Source organism: Trachinotus anak, unplaced genomic scaffold (assembly GCF_046630095.1).
Source record: "Trachinotus anak isolate AG129_WGS33_773 ecotype Australia unplaced genomic scaffold, CSIRO_AGI_Tana_v1 ptg000023l, whole genome shotgun sequence".
Taxonomy (NCBI): Eukaryota; Metazoa; Chordata; class Actinopteri; order Carangiformes; family Carangidae; genus Trachinotus; species Trachinotus anak.
Genome location: NW_027273874.1, coordinates 9,039,720 through 9,060,199, shown reverse-complemented (window position 1 = coordinate 9,060,199; position 20,480 = coordinate 9,039,720). Strand labels below are relative to the sequence as shown.

Here is a 20,480-nt window from a genome sequence, read left to right as displayed (position 1 = left end):
AAAACACATGGCAATCTCACGCTGTACAATATGGGACATGTAATGTTTTTATTGAGTTGATAGCAGGTGTTGTTGAGTTATGTTTCTCTAATTTTAATAAATTTACAGTTAATTGGCTTCACAGTGACTGACAGTCATTCACTAAGCTTCACACTGACAATTATTTGTCCAGATTATTACAACAAAGGTTTTATCTGCACTGGAGGGAATAATAAAACTTTGGTGCCATCTGGTGGCAATGTTGAGAACTACACTGGAATAGACAGCGACTTCACAGGGACAGTTGATGTATTCTGTGAATACACACAATAAAACACAGAGGCAGTTATACTTTAAAACTCTTTGCATCAAATATCGTACTCAATGATACACATCTTTTTAAATTCATAGCTTCGATTTTCTAGGATTTCATTATTGGGACTGAACGGCTGGACATCCGCTCAGAAATCATCACATTTTTCTGACTACTTGCAGGATGTTTTTCACTCTAACTCTCGAAGCAATTGGCTGTGACATTTTGTTTCAAAAAAGAGAAAGAGGAACTGTGCACGCAGCAAGATGATTCATTAACTGATGGTTGCATTCATGTTTTCCTTCATGTGAGTAACACATACACAGATTTTAGTAACATTGTGAGTCACTGTGCAGATTGAGGTAAGACTTTACTTTTTTTGGCCTCCTTTACCCTTTAGCTGTTATCTGTCCTTTATTCAGTGCTTTCCTCTGTGCAGTCCTCTCGTCCTCTCTTCCATCTAGCATACCTGAGTTTAGATGTATCAGTGAACAAATACCTGGACAGACAAGGTCCTCAGTTAGATGTAAATAAGAAATAAGATCATTCAGATGTCATTTTATTAAGTACACTGTTTGTGTTACAAGTTATTTCTCTAGAAGCAGAGAGGTGATTTAATTCCATCTGGAGCACTTTTTTTTTTTTTACCCTCCCTTACAGTTGCAGTTACTGTTTCTAAGGAAACTTATTGATTCTTCGGCAATTGAAATTTCATCTAGAGTAAAGTCTTTGTATGTTGGAGTGGATATCTGAGATTTTGTCCTCACTAAATGAGCCTTTTTTTTTATCAGCTCAATTTAAATTTTTACTTTTGTGAGAAAACCCAGTAAGAAGACCTTTTGTAAGGTGAGGACAATTTTGGGGACATGAAAGTGAGAATATTATGAGGACCAATCGCTATACTTTTGAGTCATAATGATGCTGGTTAGATATTCTTCTGTTTGTAAAAGGTTATCATGGGCAGAGCTGTATACTGTATTTTATGTTTTAATGATCATGCATATCAGCCTTGTCACAGTAAATGATTAAGCCTCCAGTTTACCTGCTCACTTCTTCAACCTTTTGCAGAAGTTATGCTTCCATCTCTTCTTTTTTCTTTTCTTTTAAATGAAAGCAGAATTGTTTTCTCTTCAAAAGCAAGAACTGGGAACATATCTGCGGTCATTGTTTGTGTGAGCGGGGGTGAAGGGGAAGTGTTGGCTCAAGCCAGAGAGCCAGAAAGTCAGAACCAGAATGAAAGTCATTGCGGTTACAGCACATTATGTAACAGAAACTATTTACAAGATAATACTACATTGGGCTGCTTCACTTTAGCTTGTTTTATGGGTCATAATCAATTCATCAAATTCAACAAGACATGCATTCGTTTTTCATGCAAACAGCTTTTCAGCTAAAAAGCTTTTTTCTTTGAACAGCTCCTAACGGTGTGGGTACAGTAAAATGGTTTGACCTCATGTGTATAACAAGTCTGAAGATGCAGATGAATGTACTGTCCTTTTTTCTCCTTTAACTTTGTTATACATGTACACACTCTTTCAGGTTTCCTCCCGAGAGTTAATTTTCATGCTCACTACCTCTTTTCACACTTGGTTAGAACTGTCACCCCTGAGCTCTTACTTCCTCTCAAACCAGTCATAAAATACAAATCTTTAGCTCGTTCTCATCTTTTTCAGTGTGAATCATTATAGAGTACTTTGACACTCATTCAGACCTCATTATCAGGAACCAGCTCGATAAAAAAGCATAAGGTAAGGCAAAAAAAAACAAACTTGTGATAAAATCCTACAAGACATGAAATTTACTCATCTTTGAGTGATCGCTACAATGCTCAGTTATAATTTTTCCATTTAATAGCAGCAGTTATGACACCTGGAACTGTCTGCTCTGTTGAAGACAAACAGATAAATGAGAAGAGAAACACTTGACCTAATGAGGGTCATAAAACTGAATGAATGCAGTTTGGGTTCCATCAGCCTATAGGGGCTTTCCAGCAAATGCTAAATGGTTAGAGAGTAGCATCAGTTTTTATTGTATCTCACTGATATAAAGTCTTATAAACATGCTTTAGTTATGTGCACTTAATGCTGACATTGTGCAGCCAAATGTTGTTAGTTTAAGGATCATAACTTCATCTTCTCTCTGTTTAAATCAGACGTTTTCTCATGAATGTAAGATAGAAAATATAATTGTGAAAAGCATAAAGGTAGATGTCCATGTGTTTGTGATTATAAAGCAGGTCTAGGTTCTATATTAATACTGTGAAAGTATCAAAGCCTCAGTCCACAGAGAAATGTACACAGCCTGTATTCAGAAACTGAGCCTTAAAACCAAGGGCGTAGGTTTGGTCTCAACATTAGTGGGGACAAAACAACCCCACTACCCCTCCAAAACAAAGAGGAGTTTTTAATGTCAGCCAAATGTTTATTAAGATATAAGATCTGTATACATATAAATAAAACTATACATAGTAACAGATCAAAGACTAAAGGTTGACTTTAGGAAATTACATGTTAAGTCAAAAACATTTTTGTATCCTGGCTAGGAATTTCATTATTTTAGTGGCAAGGCAAAGGCCACTAGAGCAAAAAGGCCATTGAGTGATATGATGTCTACAAATAAATAACTTGACTTTCCGAGAAGAAAAAAACATGAAAATATCACAAATAACATGAATAAATGATACATTATTCACTTTTTAATATATTATATTGAGATTATCAAAATAACTAAATGCAATATTTTGTACAAGCTACTGCATACTGCAAAATACTGAAACATTCTTAATCATGCCCACAGGTGCAGGAAAGCCTGAAACCATGATTGTGCACATTATTGACAATGGTTTTTAAATCACATGTTCAACCAGAAAAGGCAGCTGGATGTTTAGACATGCTTTTGGTGCACGTACAACTTGACATATATAGTGCACAGGATGTGCGATAAATTTTAATACTCTTGATGTTTTCACTCACTGGGAGAATTTAGTTGTGTGTTAAGGCTTTGGGAAAGTCACAATAACATGTTGAAGACTTCCTCTTTTATCAAACTCCACTTCCTCCCTGGCCTCCTTTCACTCTTGTTCTCTGTCTTTATGATGCTCAATGACTCTGACTCATTCACTCTCTATCTACTCAATCACTCCAGATATTTATTTTTTTCTATTACAGGATGAGAGAACTGACCAACTGTCACTTCACCTTCTTCCTGTGCATCTGCCTCCTCCTTCTCCTCTCCCCGTGCTGGGGTCAGAGGTCAAGCCCAGACCCTGAGAGGCCATCCTGCAATGGCTGTGACCTGCGGCTCTCCTGTGACTGCTCCCACAAAGGATTCACCCGTGTCCCCATGGTAACGGACCATGCACTTACTCTGGATCTCTCCTTAAACAACATCAGCGTAGTGACCGATGATGACCTGACTGGCCACATGCAACTGAGGGCTCTGAGTCTCCATGGTAACGCTGATGGGTATTTATTTGGATAAGTCTGTAATGAGTAAGATAATAAATGGTGCATTAAGTTGTGACACAATTCAAAACAAACATTTTCAAATCACAGTGGGAACTTTATTCCTCACAACCTTACGTTAGTTTTTAGTTTGGCTTTTTTTTAAAAATTGTTTTATTGGTCTGAGGTTTTCTGTCCATATTTGTACAAATGTAACAAAAACACAGAAAAATTGTCATTTTAGAAAGAAGAGAAATGATTATATTGTTAGCATTCAACACACACACAGCTTTAACAGCATGGCTAAGGGTACAGTATGTCGTATGTATAATATATAATATAATGATGCACTATAATGACTACATTGATATTAAAGTTATATGCCGGCAATTACAGCAATTGTGTTGATGACAGCTCCCATGATCCAATAATACTTCACGACGTCGCCAAATGCCATCTTTGTTATTGTTGGATTGAGAGACTCCTAGTGGCAGAAAGTAACATCATGCATTTTTTTCCTTTTAAACAATAACAACACTAACCATATCAGTGATAATAACAATGGTGATAACAACAGGAATAACAGCAACAATAACCATATTAATGAAAATCATTGGTCCAAGGGTTGACCCCTGATAAGGTCCTTATCAGTGAAGATGTTTTCTTATAGGTGTATATTACATCCTCAAGGTAACAAACTAGCTGTGATCCATCAGTCAGCATTTGATTCTCTCTGGAGCCTGGAGAATCTGGATCTGTCTGACAATCAGCTGACTGCACTCAACCCCAAATGGTTCAGCGAGCTAGGAGCTCTGCAACAGCTCAACCTGCTCAACAACCCGTACAGGTAAAGAGCTCAGGTTACAACAAAGACTGGGGGGGAACCTCCACATGGCAGATGTTTGTCTACATACTTCTGGTCTTGCAGTGCAGTCTCTTCCTCTCTCCTCTCCTCCAGCTGTGTAGGTTCTGCTCCAGTGTTTGAAGGGCTGGTCAGGCTGAGGAGGCTGGCGTTCGGAGGTCCTGCTCTGAAGAAGCTAAAGAGAGGAGCTCTGTCTGGAGTCACTCAACTGGATGAACTCACTGTGCACGCAAACAACCTGACGAGGTTTGGGAATGCCACTGTTTTTATTAGTGTCATTTACGTCAGGGTACAAAACCTACCTCTTTAGAGTAAATTAAGTCTGTGTCAGATTTTAAAAGTTCTGACTACGGTGAGTTCTAGATATATGGAGGGTGAATTGAACAGTGATTGCTTGAACTGCCACCTTCCACTCTCTCTTCCACCCTCTTCATTCATTCTCTCCTGTCTCTTCCCTTCTCTGTAGGTACGAGTCTGGTGCTCTGGCATATGTTTGGCCATTGGGTCACGTCAGTTTGAGCCTCCATGGACCATTTTTAACAAATACGGCCTTAGCGTCGGCTGTGCTCAGGGATGTGTCATACCCTGAGACACCAATCATTCTGGAAGACCTTCATCTGATTGGAAACCAGTCTGTTCAACCCCTCAGAGAAGCAGCCAAGAAGAGGCTCAGGTGTGGCCGCAGTCTGTTTTAGCATTCATGCAGAAGGCTAAATGCAAACAATGTAATAAGCCGCAGGACAAAATTATTGTTCTTGGCAGATAAAACAACCAGCCACTGCTCTCTGTTATTCCTCCTCAGGCACATCACCTTCCGTAACCTTTCCATCTCCGATGAGGCTACTGTCAACCTCCTGAAGGTTTTCGATGGAGTGCCACTCACCTCCCTTTCAGTTGATGGCGTAACGCTGACAGGCGAGGGAAGGTAGGAAATCAGTGCATCTGTATGATCTTAAAAATGCTGTTGACAGTGTTGCAGCTGAGTCGATAAACCTCAATTCCAAGTCGAGACTCGAGTTCCTAGTCTTCAAGTCCAAGTGTCACCAAAGAAGGGTCGAAGTTGAGTCCCCATTACCTCAGTTCAAGTCATCAAGACTTGGTCTAAATCAAGTCCAAGTGATCAAGTCCAAGACAAGTCACAAGTCCTGAAAAGAATTTGGGAATATTATTCAATACACAGTAATTTTATGTTGATTTAAAAATGTTGCAGAGCTACCAAATTCCTTTTTTTCACATTTTTGTTAGCTTTGGTTGAAAATGAGAAATGTTACAATAACAATGTTGTGAGTAGTAAGTTAAGTAGTCAGTAATATAGCTTCATAATCACCTTCACTTCCTCTAGTTTTTTGACAAAATTGTTCTGTTTTGGTGTTTCCATTTTTTTGTGGTAAAATTTTTGATTAATTAGAAAAAAAAAAGTTTTTGATGCTCACCCTTCACACAGGCATTTAAATCCTCAGTCATCCAAGAAAAAGTTCTATAATGAAAAGGGTTAAAAGTGAAAAAAATAAAAGATAAAAATCAACTTTTATTTGAATAGCTGATGGTATGCCTGCATTGTAATAGTTTGATGTTATTTGGTTGGTGTTAGGTGGGAGGCAGCCAGCTTGACTGATCAAAAAAGCATTGACGAGTTCTTCTTACGAAATGCTGTGGTGCTGGATGTCTTTAAGTTCGTCTCATTTCTGCAGCTGAAGTTTCTGCTGCAGTACCCAAGGAAGGTGTCCGTCATAAATGCCAAGGTAAAAAAGAAGGTGTCACGTATGTAACACATGTAATCTGCTACATAAATCCATTTCATAGCCAGAGCAAGAGGTCCAAACATGTAAAAAGAAGCCAAAATAAAAGTTGAATTGAGAGATTTTAATGCCAGTATTTGGAAATCAAACTCTGGTTTCTTAAAATGGGATCCTGAGAAAGAAGTCAAGAATTTAACCCATGAATACTCACTTTAGTGTTGATGTTATAAATCTGATTTTCAGATTAAAGTGTGAATTAAATCTCCTGATTTGTGTTCATTGCAAAAATGAAAAAGGAATTTAAAATATGCAAGTAAAACGAGAGTAAAGGTTTCACAATATATTTCAGTTCAGATTCGTATTTTAGCAGGAACTATTATAGGAAACTTGCACTCTCACAGTGAAGTGTGATCTCAAATGACAAAGCAAATTACTGCTTCGCTTTGTCACTTACGTTATTAGCAAGGTAAATTAATGAATCATTGAGTAAAGTTTGACTTTTACCCCCAGGTGTTTGTGATGCCCTGTCCCACATCTGGCCTTCTAGTGAACCTGCAGTACCTGGACATGTCTGACAACCTGCTGACCGACATGACCCTGTCCGAGACACTTTGTGATGGAAACAGCCCGCTGAAGGACCTCCGAGTTTTAAACATCAGTGGGAATGCACTAAAGGTGCCTTCATGAAACTTAAAGAAAAAACAGTTGGAGAAAAGTTTGTTACTCAGTCTCTCCGTTTGATTTTTGCTAAGTCACTTCCTGTTTCAACTTTAACCTGTCATACTCAGCTTAATTTCACAAGCTAGTTCAAGCTAGTTCATCTCTGGATTGATCATCACATAGAAAATTGGTGTAGTGTACATTTATGTATAAGTTAAAGTTCAGTCATCTTAAAAATGAGACCCCAGGTTTGAAAAATAAATTACCAGCAGTGTTAAGATTTATTTGCCTCTGTCCCACTTCTGCCCAGTCTGTGTCCATGATGAGCCGACTGGTAGCAAAGCTCCACAAACTGACCCACGTGGACATCAGCAGGAACAGCTACACTTCCATGCCCCAGAGCTGCTCCTGGCCCTCCACCTTGCGATACCTCAATATCTCTGGAGCCAAACTTACCAGCATTACTTCCTGTCTACCAGCATCTCTGGAGGTACTGAGAGTGGACCATGTAGCAGAAATTCTGACACCATCACAACAAAAACATTGGTTGATAAATCTCGTTTACTTGATCACGTCCAGGTGTTGGATCTGAGCAGCAATGACCTCAGAGACTTCACTGTGGCCCTGCCTGCCCTGAGAGAGCTCCACCTCTCTGGGAATAAATTTCAGAGGCTGCCTTCAGGAATTTTGTTCCCCAATCTGCAAACACTGACAATACAGGTAAAAAAGCAAACACAAGTCAAATTCCTGCTTCCAGTCCTCCTTGTATTCTGCAGTGTGACCCCTCTTTGTTCTTCCACAGTCAAACACCTTAAACATGTTCGGCCGTTCAGATCTTCAGTCATACAAACGAATCCAGAACCTCCAGGCGGGTCAAAACAAGTTTGTCTGCTCCTGTGATTTTGTCGCATTCCTCCAGTCAGGAATTAAAGACGGAGATGTGCATTTAACAGATGAAGAGGACAGCTACATCTGCGACTCTCCCCTCTACCTGCAGGGGAAATCAGTGGGTCAAGTCCATCTCTCCGTTGTCGTGTGCCACCGGGTATTGTTCGTGTCCGTGAGCTGTGGGGTGGCGCTGTGTGTTTGGGTTCTGGTGTGTGTCCTGCTGTGGCGCCTCCATGCCATCTGGTACCTCAAGATGATGTGGGCGTGGCTGAGAGCGAAGCATAGCTCAAGGCGCCGGCGGCGTCTCAGAGATGGAGAAGATTCAGAACCACTGCTATCCTTTGATGCCTTTGTTTCCTACAGTGAAAGAGACGCGAGCTGGGTGGAAACCTACCTGGTTCCTGAGCTGGAAGAGTCAAGGCAAGTTCAAAATCTTTTGTGGGATTTTGTTGTTGTTGTTGTTGTTGAAATGTTCATCATGGAAAAATTACTGACCCAATTAGAATGCACTTTTGCAGCTGACTGAACCTCACCTACCACATATAAAGTCTGAACCTATGGCGAAACATCATCTGCTTTCTTGTGTACACTTGTACAGGGAGACTGATGAAGGTGCTGCGAATCACAGAACTGCCCGGCCGTTGACCCTGTGTCTCCACAAGCGGGACTTCCTTCCTGGACAGTGGATTGTGGACAACATCATGAGCGCCATAGAGCGCAGTCGGCGGACCGTCTTCATCCTCTCCGAGAATTTTGTCCAGTCTGATTGGTGTCGCTACGAGCTGGACTTCTCCCACTTCTGGCTTTTTGATGGGGATGCCGGTGGAGAGCCAGCCATCTTGATCCTGCTTGAGCCGCTGTCCAAGGATGACATCCCCAAACGCTTCTGCAAACTGCGCAAACTCATGAGCTCCACCACATATCTAGAGTGGCCTCAGGAGGAGGACAGGAGGGAGGAGTTCTGGAGGAGTCTTCGCAATGCTTTGAGAGGAGAAGGAGAGGAGGATGACTGAGAGAGACGGAGAGAATGAAGAAGTAAAGTGTGGGCACAAAAGACAACGGAAACAAACTAAAGCAGCTTTGAAAAAGTGTAGACAGAGAAATAGATCATAAAGGGAGTGAGCGAAAGAAATGGACAAAGACAGGAGGATAAGAGACAAGTTAACAGAAAAAGAAGAAGAAATAAAGGAGCAGGAGCACTTTAACATGAAGATGAGTAAAGTTTGTAAAATTAAACTCATTAAAACTCATTAACGCATTAGCAATTAGCTGTTGTTACATTTCCATGTGGTTTAAGGCTGGAGTCACACTGGCTACGTCGCGTGTGCATGGTGGCTACAGAACGTCTTGGCTTTCAGTTTGGCGCCATGTTAATGATTAGAGCAGAGTGAAATATAGTACACTTCATGCATGTTGTAAATTGTCTGGTTTTTGTTTGTTAGCTAGACATGCTTAGCTACAATGCCAACAATGCTAACAGGCTGGTCACCAGTTCGCTAGCAGTTCAGCTACAAAAGTAGCTTGCTAGGTGGGCAATTTGATGTGCAAGCATTAAACTAAACTAAACTAAAGCTACTTTTAAATTCCAGCGTGAAAACTGCAGACTCAAAAAATTAATCCCTTTATTATTTATCATGACCTATTTAAAATGCAACCGTAACGAAAAACAGTTACTCATATTTTGTATTCTAAATATGTAACTATGTACTAATATGTCACACATTATATGTATTGTGTAACTCCCCAACACTGCCAACAAAACATTATCAGTGCTATGAAAGAGGCAAAAATAATTTAGATAGATACACTGATATTAGAAGGTGATACAAAACATGCAAGTATCAGATAATAATAATAATAATAATCTTTATTGTCTACAGGTGTGGGAATTTGCCTTTGGTTTCACAGGCTGGTCAAAACACATCATTGTGACTCAACGATAATAAAAATAGCAGAATATGCACAGTACAAACAGCAATAGTGGACATAATTTCAGTGTGAAAGATGCTTATGAATTCAACAAAGTTACTGCATTTGGTATGAAGGACTTTCTACAAATGTTCTTGGCTGCTGTAGCATTTTCCTGAGGGCAGTTTGGTGAATTCTTTCAGCGGGATGAACAGGATCAGACACAGTTTGTCGAGCTTTGTGTTTCACCTGCACTCTGTATATACACTCCAGTTGTTTCTGCTGTCTCCAAATGATTTTACTGGCTGTGTCTGTAATCCTGGTCTGTCTGTTTTTAGGTGCCCTTTCCATGTGCACATATTAAAGGTTATGTTTCTGTGGGTTTCACCATCTTTTACTGTTCTTTTTGTGAGCATGTGACGTTCTGTTGAAAATGACATTCAGCCAGGAACTCCACTGCTGACTTATGACTCAGTGGCAACAGTGATTCATACTGCACTGAACGCCTCTAAATGAAACCAGTTCTACATTTACAAGAATCCAGGGCATTTCTCAAACCTAGGGTTGGGCCCTTCAAAGAAACCACTGACTAAGATCAGTGGATCAGAAAACGGTTTTGGTTTCTTTTTTAATTTCTGAGTGCCTTCACCCTCTTCCTTTCCTGCCAGGCAGTGAATTCTCACCAGCAGTAAGAAGGACCATGGAGGACTGTAAGCAGCATGTTTAATGTCTGGAATATTTAAAAACAAATTTATTTAGATTTGTTTTCAAATAGATATTATTTAGCTCAACTATTGAGCTCAGTTCAGGCCATACAAGGGTCCGATCTGTCAGGGTCTGGTTGGTCAGGGTTAGGGATGTTCATTTTAAATTGTCTTTCTCACCGATAGCCAACGCTTGTTAACAGACCATCACGGGATATTTGAACTGTTTAACTGATTAATTGGTTATTGGGATACTCTGGATAATTATTAATCTCTCCAAATTATTATTGTTGGTTAACAGTTATGCAGTTCATTGTGAGCCCTAGTCAGAGTACAAGCACCCATGGCACAGCAGTGAACTTGAAGGCCCACCATCCACTGAGATCATCAGATCTTCTTTACGGTGGTTCTCACTCAAACACAAAACCTGACCTGCATTTACAAACAGGCTTAAAGTGTCACATGGTAGCAACACAGGCAAGCTGGACCCACACGCAGTCACCTCCAGGCAGGCTGCATGATGCAGTGAAGAAGCTTTTAATATGTGAAAACAGGCTTACTGGCAGACAGATGGAGGAACAAATGGACAAATAAGCAGAACAGGTAACACAACTCCGGTGTCTGATACAAAGAAATAGGTGCTGAATTAAGCACTTGACTGGGTAATGAGGAACTGGGATCAGGTGTGTGCGTGGGCAGGGAAACTTAGCTGACTTCAAATCTAAAACAGAAGCGAGCAAGTGCAACAGGTAAAAAGTCCAGGGACATCTTGTGGACAGAATGCAGTTCTTAAATCTTGTGCAATGTCAGAAATCATAGCAAGCTTAAATTAAGTATTTACTTAAGAACTGCAAATACTAACACACTGACTGTTAGTTGTTACTCTAGTTAAATTCCAAAATCCTCCAATGAACATTAGAATTATTCTGTTGCAACATCAAAATGCTTATTCTAGGGACAAACAATACAAATATCAGACATGAAAATAAAATTAAATTGTTTTCCCACTCATGTGATATTACTTAATTGCATTCTCCTCAACTCTTTCCAGCAGTTCCTCATTTCCCTTTCCTCCAGATTTCTCACAAACTTTTGAAGTATAGTCAGCAGAGAACTGGCGAATGCTATAATATTCACTGTATGGAATTGGAGGAATTATCATTTCTAGGAATTTGTTTCCTTTCACTTCCTCCTCAACTCTGCTCAACAGTTTATAATTTCCACTTTCCTTCAGCTTGGTCACAAAGTGTTTAAATACGATATGCAGGGGATAGGCACATCCCATGATATTGTATGGGCGGTCTCCAAAGTTATGAGTAAATAGAAGACTATGCAAACCAAAAACTCTGCCAAGAGCATCAAACACTGGGGAGCCAGAGGAGCCGCGAAGCATGGAAGTTTTGTAGCTCACTACACTTTCTGCTAGACCTCCACCTGCCAATATGTGTTCAATGCCTTGCTTTGTGATCACTTGAATGATGGAGTGGACAGTGAACAGATGGTCTTTGTACAGGCGTAAATGATCATTGATAGCGTGCAACCTCTCCTCTATTTTCATGATGTATGTAGGATCCATTTTTTTCCCTCCTCCTGCTGAGTGACCAATGATATAGGCTTTACCATCCTGAGGCACTGGACCAAAATCCTTAAGGAGCCCTGGTGGAACTTTCTCTGTAGTTTTTTTGTTGGGGCTATAACCCTCAGGGTTGAGCTCCAGTATGGCGTAATCTTCCACAGCATCAAAGTCAATGAGTGTTTTCTTAGAAGTGAAGACGCTGAGATTTGTGTCAGGCTCAGTATCATCATAGTTAAATATAACCGACACATCTACATCCATCTGCAACGTTTCTTCATCAACGTGACCTTTAAATAAATGTGAATTTGTCAGGATCAAATGATCAAACAGCACAAAGCCTGTTCCCTCCCGAAAATCCTTGGCAATGACTTTACAAACGGACTTGCCCAGTCTCTGCAGCTTCACGACTCTCTGAATTTCACTAAAAGACAGGTGGAAAAAATTGTTCTCACTCAGGGTCACTTCTTTCTGATAAGAATCACTTGCATAGCTTTCCTCCATCATTTTTTTCTGTAATTCTGAGGTGGTCATTAGTTTTGGTGAAAGCTCTGCAAACTCAACAGACTCTGTAGCGTGTGCAGCCCAACCCTGTTTTCCTTTAGCATGGAAGTTAGGGGAGGCATCATAACAGTCATCTATTTTACATCTGTCAGCAGGGCATTCGCAAGTCTGGGGATCCACTTCCCTTTTTGTGCGGGTGAGATCTTGACAGACATGTTGGTCAGTCTTTTCTGAACTGTTCTTTTCCTGTTGTTTCACCACAACAATGTCCTCTTTTTCTGTGGTTTTCATCATGACTTCATTTGGAACACACTGAAAAGAGGGTCTTTCCATGTGTAGCACAGAATCTGTAACCATGTCAATGTTGCGAATGTGAGAGCAGGTGTGCTCATGTTCTGGATCACCTGGATGGTCTTGCCCGGCACCCTGCCCGAGTCCACCCAGCAGGAGGAGGAAGAAGAACCACTTTTTCACTCGCCATGGCTTTTCACCTCCCTGTGAGCGGATGGGGGAGGTTCCAGCCTGCAGCTGGATGCATGGATCCATTCTGCTCTGCTTTCAACCCTGATGGCTGTTGTGGTTGTCAGCAGCACCTGGAACCGTCCTTTCTACCTAGGAGACAGAGATACAAACACCCTCACCAGAAATGTCATTATTACAAAATCACAGACTTTAGATGACCTAATATGCTCCTCTGATGGTTTTGGGGGTCTGCTCGACATCTGCTAATGAAACTTTCTCTGTTAATCATTTAACATACTCTGTTATATATGTGTTCGTCTAAAGCAGTGTATTTTTGTGGGGTAGCAAAGGTTGGCTTAGGACTCCCCCATCAATACTTCATGAGGACTGCATTGGCTGCACTTTGAATTTTACCCATTTGGAAAACATATCTCCAAAAGGATAAGATTGCAGCTCCAACACTGAGCTGTCCTTCCTCCTAGTTTTCTGACATGTGATCTAATAGGCCAATCCACAATGTCCTGCAAGACAAGTTAATACATCCTCCTGTGTCGACAGGTGTAAGCAGTTCACACAAATTAAGCTCCATGCCAGATGCTACACTGAAAGTTTAGTTCTGTTTCTGAGACATGTTAGGAATGAACTCTATTGCATCAGTCAATAGAGTGGATGACGAATATGAAGATGGGCAAACGTGGGTGCAGAGTTCTCAGTCATGATAGCAGTTGTGCCTACGATCTAAGAAGGCTGGCAAACCAAGGTCAGAGGTAGTTTCATATTTACTGCATATCATACAGAGTATGTAGTTAACTCTAAATTCCCCGTAGAGGTTTGCGTCAGGAACCAGTGTTAAAAAAAAGTATGCAGAGTATGTAGTTTCTCAATGTACTGTTTGTTATCTCTAGATAAAAGATAACTGTTTCATTTTACAGAGATGCTGGCAGGGAAACTTGACTCACTGTGGAACCAGACAAACAGGCTGAGCCCATCACATGCAACAACAACTCTCTGCTGTAGGTTTATGTTATATGACTGTAATGGATGGAGACAACTTTCTTGGAAACTTGAACAATTGAAAGAAAATGTAATTGAATTTTTTTATTCCACAAGGATGTTTTTCTTATCTAGTTATTTTTAAAATAACTAAGTGGTTAACATTAACATTAAGGCTGTTTTGTTTGAACGGAGTGGGAATCATCATATTACCTTTTATTCCTATTTTATTCTATACAACACCATAATTATAAAACCATGTGCAAATATAAGAAAAGAACCCATCTTACCTTGGATTTGGCTGACCTAACTTTAAGTTAGTTTAGTTCTTCAGCTTATAAAGCAGTTGCTCCTCCCACCTTTTGGAACAGCCAATAGAAATACAGAGTGAAGGCTTGATAATGACATTAGCGCCTCCTTGTTTCGCTGTGTTCTCTTGAAGATATAAATCTGTGTGAACACCTTCTTACATCCAACCCAGTAATCCCCAACAATATCAACTCTTTAACAATTTGTACCCGAATGACAGACACCAGTGAGGAGCTCCACTGCTCAGAGATACTGGCTTGATTCACTGTACTGCACTGAACACCTCTAAATGGAACCACTTCTGTTTCATAAGAATCTGGGGGATTCTGAGAATCTAAGGCTGCGTTTTTCAAAGAAACCAGTGGTTAAGAAAATGGTTTTGGTTTCTTTTTGACCAGAATCTCCCACTTAACACTTAATTCATATTGAAGTGTTGCAAAGTAAAGTATGCCAAAGTCAGCAGGCTGCTGTTATTTCTGTGTGTGTATATACATATTTAAGCAATGTTTGATATCTCCACCAGTGCCCCTTAAAATAAATTTCAGTGTGTTTGTTTGAAAAATTTAGTTTGGGATGAACGGGATGAGACCCTCTCAGGATCCGTGCACCAACCTCCATGGGATCTTCTACAAAGTGTGGGACTTGGTGGAGTGACATAACCGTTCATAGTAAGACCATTCAGTCTTCAAAGTGGCTTACAGAGGCAACGAATTACGTAAAAAACATAAGACCTTAAGTATATGATAAAATTTTATTTTAAAGACAAAAACAAGGCAATTCAATGGTTTACAGAAAATTACATAAAATAATAAGACCTTAAGTAGATGATAAAATATAATTTTGAAGATAAAAACAAGGCAATTCAATGGTTTGCAGAAAATTACATAAAATAATAAGTAAAAAAAAAAGTAAGACCACAAGTGGACGATAAAATTTCATTTAAAAGACAAAAACAAGGCAATTCAAAATGGTTAACTGAGGTGTACAGTAAGTGAGAACATTTAAAATAAGAAGAAAAAATTAAATAGAAACCACCAAACAAAGGTCAGCCTCAGCTGCTTTCTCAGGTGTGTCTCAGTACAGGTAAAAGGCCCAGGTAAGCTTCCCACCCCTTTTTATAAACTCTGCCCCCTTGCCTGGGTCTTTATGCTAAGACTCCATCCATCAATTCTAAGTTATAGATATGAAGTCTTTTTATGTCATAAAAAAGAAAAGTTTTTTGCCACCTGTTTTGCCTGTTTGCCCAGAGCTGATGTTGGTCTCAACACCTCCATCTCAACTGATAAAGGAAGCACAGTTCCAGAGACTGGGATTTATTAACTAAAATAACACGTGCAGCCATATGTGTTTAGGGACTTCCTCAAGGAGCCTCTGATTTGAATACCTAATTAGTCTCCATTGGCTCCTCAGGATCTGCTTGCTCAGCCTTGAATACCTCTTTAAGGTATTGATTTTCCTTTGCTTCCTTCTGAACTGTCTTCAACAGCTCCTCTTCTCCCTTTTTTTTTAGATTACTCACAAAATTTTCAAATATAGTAAGCAGAGGATGAGCACACTCTATCACACTCTCTGTATGGTTTGAAAACCCATAGGTAAATCCTGCAGAGTGCAAACCAAAAACTCGGCCAAGAGCATCAAACACTGGGGAGCCAGAGGAGCCGTGATACATGAAAGTGTCGTAGGTCACTACTTTATCTGCAGTTTTTCCACCCATCATAATGTTTTCAATGCCTTGATCTGTAATCACTTGTTTGATTGACATGATAGTGAACAATCTGTCTTTGTAAGGATATAAATGATTATTGATAGCCTGTACCCTCTTCTCTTTCTCAATGATACATGTTGGATCCATTTTTTTCACTCCTCCTGCTGGATGACCAATAATACAGGCTTCACCATTCTGGGGCAATGGACCAAATTTATTCATGAGCCCTGGTGGTACCTTTATTTTCTTTGGTTTTTGTTTTTGGTTGGGTTTCTGGCCGTCACGGTTGAGCTCCAGTATGGCATAGTCTAGCTTCTCATCAAAGTCAATGAATGTTTTCTTAGAGCTGAAGTAGTAATAGTTTGTGTGAGGCTCAGGTTCATCATAGTCAAATAGAGCCAACACATCTACATCCACCTGCATCTTCTGTTCGTCAACGTGATCTTTAAATAAATGAGCGTTAGTCAGGATCAAGTTATCAAACAGCACGAAGCCTGAACCCTGACAAACATCTTTAACCACAACTTTACAAATGGACTCCCCCAGTTTCAGCAGCTTCCTGATTCTGTGAACTTCACTAAAAGACTGTTGGATCTTTCCAAAATTTTCCTTCCTCAGGGTCACTTCTTTCTGATAGGAATCACCAGAGAATCTTTCCTCCATCCATTTTTTCAGATCTGGAAACTGCTGACGAAGTATTTCATAAATCTCATCAGTGTTGTCGCTGCCCGACTTTTTCACTGCTCTTTTTACACTGACTCCACTCTGTTCTACTATATCTAAGACTGGCCTTGTCTCATGCCCAGTCTGTAAATTATTTGATGCACCTTCGTTTTCCTTTTCATCACTTTTTCTCTTGTTCAGTGGAAGGCATATCTTGAATGATTTCTCATCAAGCTTGTCAACCCTTTGTGTACAGTCAGTGAAAATATTTGGATTCTCATTGTCAGACAGCCTGAATTTGCCGAGGTCGTCAATGAAGCGACCGTCTCTTTTCAGAGCTTCTTCCACAGTCATCCCCTTCTCTCCATAAACACAGAGAGCCTTGAACTGCTTGACAGCTTGACTGTTTCTAAAAAGCTCCTTTGATTTGGTGTTCACACCTCCCTCTCTATCAATGTAGAAGACTGAATATCTGTCTCTTGGATGTATTATTTTGTACTGTCGGCCTCTGGACTCTTCGATCTTTTCTGGTTTACATGATATGATCAGACACTCACCATCTGTGATACAAGAACAGGGGAAATGTGTTGCAATAATACATTCCTTATCCTCTTTACCCAGCTGAATTATAATGTTTTCATCAGCAGACTTAATCTTCTCCTTGTATATTTCGTCAGATTTTATTGCCTCGATCACGGTGCACGGTTGATGGCAGTTAATGGTGTATTCTTTACGGTCAAAGCGACCGAATTTCACTGTGAATTGATGTGAATGTCCACCCTGCAGGAAATCAGTGACAGTAAAAGTTAGATGCCCTTGTTCTGATAAAAATGGAACCTGTTCTGTGCGTGCAGTGTTTCGTGCTCTACTCACGTCACGGCCATTCTCTTCCTTCACTTTCCCTCGACAGTCTGCAGGCATCTGCAAAATGAGAGAAAGATCTGGAGTTCATGTTGTAAAATCATGCAGCTCATTCATGATATGTTCAAAGCAGTGACTAGTAGCACAATGGCACTAAGGTTTTGAGAGTGGGTTACTGCATTTTGTACTTGTGCACTAGGAGCAAATGAGTAATTTTAAATTACTCAAATACTTTTTTTAATCTGTATTGTTTAATCATTCAAAACCTAACAAACTTCTTTTTGTGGAAGACCTTGCCTGACGTCTCTCTTTAAAATAAGTGCCTTCTGCTTTCTCTGCCACTTTACCTTAAAGGAAAACTTAACATTCAAGCAATCTGTTTTATCATCGATGCAATCCAATACAACACCTGCAATGCAACAGTTTTTAGTTTTGAGTTTTTGCTGACACTGTCAGAAAGGTGACAGTCCTACTTTATGTTATTGCTGAGATCACAGTGGGTGGTGGTGTTTTACTGGACTGCAATATATTAAAGGGTGTTTCTAATATTATTATTATTATTATTATTCTTCTTCAATCACCTCACGAAGCTGAAACCATGACTGTTTCAGGCTGACAGAGAGCTCACCTGAGAGGCTGCAGCTCCACCTGGCTGTGTGCTCTCGGTACTGCTGCAGGAGCTGCTGCTGCCGGGATCCTAATGAAAATGTGCATACACAAAAAAAACAAAACAAATCAGTTGTGCATGCTGCGTTCTGCATAGAGATGATACCCACGTTAGAGGGATGGCTTCAGTTTAACTGACGCCTTAAAAAGGCTACAAATGATAAATGTTTGTTAAGCTTTTAGTACAGAAATGCTTATTACTGTTACTTACAGTTTTCTTAAAAAAGAATCTGATGTCCTTCGTCATTTTCTTTTTGGGAGGCATTTTTACCTAAGATCACAATAATAAAGTTAGTTGATGTTAAAATGAGATTTTTAAGCAGTGAACAGGAACTTTACACCTTACACCCGAAATTCAAATATAAAAATCAAATAAAACAAATTGTTCATTTTATCATGCAAAGACAATGCAGTGGCATCTTGGCATGAATAAGAACATGTTACTACCAAGCTCACTATGTAGGCTATATGCAATGCATTATACACTTCCTTCAATCAATATACAATATACATTTCTAAAGTATTCATGTTTCTTGTACATTTAATAAACTATGTTGTTTCTCAGTGTTACGTGTTTTTTGTGGGGAGAGAGGAGAAGCTGTTTTCACTGTGGAGAGATCCTGGTTGGGGAGAGCTGATTCACCTTGGCATCCAGTACACAAACAGACTGATGGTTACTCCACCCAAACTGGCAGAGACTGGTTGAGAGCAGTTCTAGGACCTGGGGACTAAAGGTGAGCAGGTGTTGACTCCATCCAACAAACAATAAAGATCAAATTTCAGGCATAGCCAAAGTTGCTAGATGTGTAATAAACCAGGAAATGACTCACTCTCACCACACATTATGGGTTGCCAACAAACAAGTGTCGAGGGCAAACTTTTTAATATCCTCATTCTAAGATCCTTTCCGCTCACTCTCAAAAAACACAATAACAATACAGATCAGTTTTCCTTAACGTTCCTGTCAACCACCAAACAGGAAGCTGACTTCAGCCTTTGTCCCTCCAAAAAAAAAAAAAAAGCGGGAAAAAAGGGAAGTGAATGAAATCTGCATTTGATTTCTCACATTACAATGCAACAGAAAAAGCTATAAGATGTAAAAAACTATAAAAACAGCATGCACATCAAAAAATGTAGAAACTAATATATGAAAACATGGATAATTAAAACCAAAACTGTATAGACACCACAAGATTTTATTTTTATTTTACTTTGCAACTACCAATTACTTTACACTAGAAAAAGTTGAATTACAGCTAAACTATAACTTACTTTGTAAAAAAAAAAAAATGAAGTTGACAATGTATGTGTGACACAAATTTATAACAGAATTTAAAACAAGAAAATCAGATATAATAATTGCATAAGGTGATTCTTCTTCAGGAGCTTTATCCATGATGACATTATCACTATGACTGCCTGACAGGTGAGTTACCTGTGTCCTCACAGCGGTCAGGAGGAGAGGAAAGGGGGCGGGGCTAGTCAAAGGGGTGGTAAAATAAAAATAAATATTTTATTATTATTATTATTAAATTATTATTTAGTTTAATTATTAGTTTGATGACATGTAGTTCACTTCACTAACACTGACCGTCGCCGCCATTTTAAGGCGAGTCATTCCTGCCGGACATGAACCTGTCAACAACCTCTCCCCGCTACTTCACGACTAAACTTAAAAATACTGAGTAACGCGTCCATCTCAAGTTAAATTCTCACCTGTTAGGTGTAAAATAGGTTTGTTCCGGTCACGATGGCGCCAGCAGAGTCCAGACGACAGGACAGAGACTCCCAGGTCCAGACTTTTGTCCCGGCCGAGGATTCGTATATTCCCGCGGAATAAAAAGGTCAGGACGATACCAATGGTCCCTGACCGACAGGAGCCGTAAAAAAATATTATAAAATAAGGTCATTTTTTTCAATGTGAAATTAACCTCTCGTCATGAATATCATATTTTAGTGATAGTGTACTAATACAAGTAACGATCCTTCTCTTTTCTTTTCTTGTTTCCGGCAAACAGTAAGCATCCACAGAGCCTCGTACCCCCCCATCTGTTTACATGAGATGGTTCGGTCCTGCCCCCCCCCCCCAGACCTTGCGAGAGCATGGAAAACTCTGGAAGGATGATGACGTATACGGAAGCGCAGCAGGGCCAGATGTGCCGTGGGGCTGTGATGGAAACAGGAGTGAAACTGGCAACTTGTCCCCAGCAGCGGGTACATTCATACTAAGTCCCGAGGGTATTCTGCT

The 20,480-nt window shown here is 39.9% G+C and overlaps 2 protein-coding genes and 1 long non-coding RNA gene across 7 annotated transcripts; 1 reads left to right on the top strand and 2 right to left on the bottom strand.

Moving 5' to 3' along the window:
- The first annotated feature begins 421 nt into the window (after positions 1-421).
- On the top strand, positions 422-10,179 carry LOC139607181 (toll-like receptor 2 type-2). 4 transcript variants are annotated; one of them, XM_071459865.1, is made up of 12 exons: positions 422-599; positions 3,460-3,743; positions 4,426-4,582; positions 4,694-4,843; positions 5,064-5,270; positions 5,400-5,522; positions 6,189-6,339; positions 6,847-7,011; positions 7,307-7,486; positions 7,576-7,716; positions 7,799-8,304; positions 8,483-10,179. In XM_071459865.1, the coding sequence occupies exons 1-12, from the start codon at positions 574-576 to the stop codon at positions 8,895-8,897; spliced, it is 2,505 nt and encodes an 834-aa protein (XP_071315966.1). In that variant the 5' UTR covers positions 422-573; the 3' UTR covers positions 8,898-10,179. The 4 variants fall into 4 exon arrangements, with proteins under 4 accessions (XP_071315966.1, XP_071315967.1, XP_071315968.1 ...); XM_071459866.1 differs by having other exon boundaries at positions 7,799-8,308; positions 8,487-10,179; XM_071459867.1 differs by having other exon boundaries at positions 556-654.
- LOC139607219 (uncharacterized) lies at positions 3,640-4,785 on the bottom strand. The gene is made up of 3 exons (XR_011684806.1): positions 4,650-4,785; positions 4,130-4,219; positions 3,640-3,774 (listed from the first exon to the last, which is right to left on the bottom strand). It is a non-coding gene; the product is annotated as an uncharacterized lncRNA (long non-coding RNA).
- LOC139607190 (serine protease FAM111A-like) lies at positions 9,734-20,150 on the bottom strand. Of its 2 annotated transcripts, XM_071459880.1 has the most exons (7): positions 19,949-20,148; positions 18,876-18,960; positions 18,444-18,503; positions 18,195-18,263; positions 17,579-17,626; positions 14,319-17,485; positions 9,734-13,185 (listed from the first exon to the last, which is right to left on the bottom strand). In XM_071459880.1, exons 3-6 carry the CDS (start codon positions 18,495-18,497, stop codon positions 15,722-15,724), a joined length of 1,935 nt encoding a protein of 644 aa, XP_071315981.1. In that variant the 5' UTR covers positions 18,498-18,503; positions 18,876-18,960; positions 19,949-20,148; the 3' UTR covers positions 9,734-13,185; positions 14,319-15,721. The 2 variants fall into 2 exon arrangements, with proteins under 2 accessions (XP_071315981.1, XP_071315982.1); XM_071459881.1 differs by lacking the exon at positions 18,876-18,960 and having other exon boundaries at positions 19,949-20,150.
- Positions 20,151-20,480: the final 330 nt, after the last annotated feature.

Coding starts and splice junctions, on each gene's coding strand:
- LOC139607181 (XM_071459865.1), top strand. CDS start 574: ATGGTTGCATTCATGTTTTCCTTCAT. Junction 4,583..4,693: donor CTGCTCAACAACCCGTACAG/GTAAAGAGCTCA, acceptor CCTCTCCTCCAG/CTGTGTAGGTTCTGCTCCAG. Junction 5,271..5,399: donor GCAGCCAAGAAGAGGCTCAG/GTGTGGCCGCAG, acceptor ATTCCTCCTCAG/GCACATCACCTTCCGTAACC.
- LOC139607190 (XM_071459881.1), bottom strand. CDS start 18,497: ATGCCTCCCAAAAAGAAAATGACGAAGGACATCAGATTCTTTTTTAAG. Junction 18,264..18,443: donor GATTCTTTTTTAAGAAAACT/GTAAGTAACAGT, acceptor CATTTTCATTAG/GATCCCGGCAGCAGCAGCTC. Junction 17,486..17,578: donor AGGAAGAGAATGGCCGTGAC/GTGAGTAGAGCA, acceptor GATTTCCTGCAG/GGTGGACATTCACATCAATT.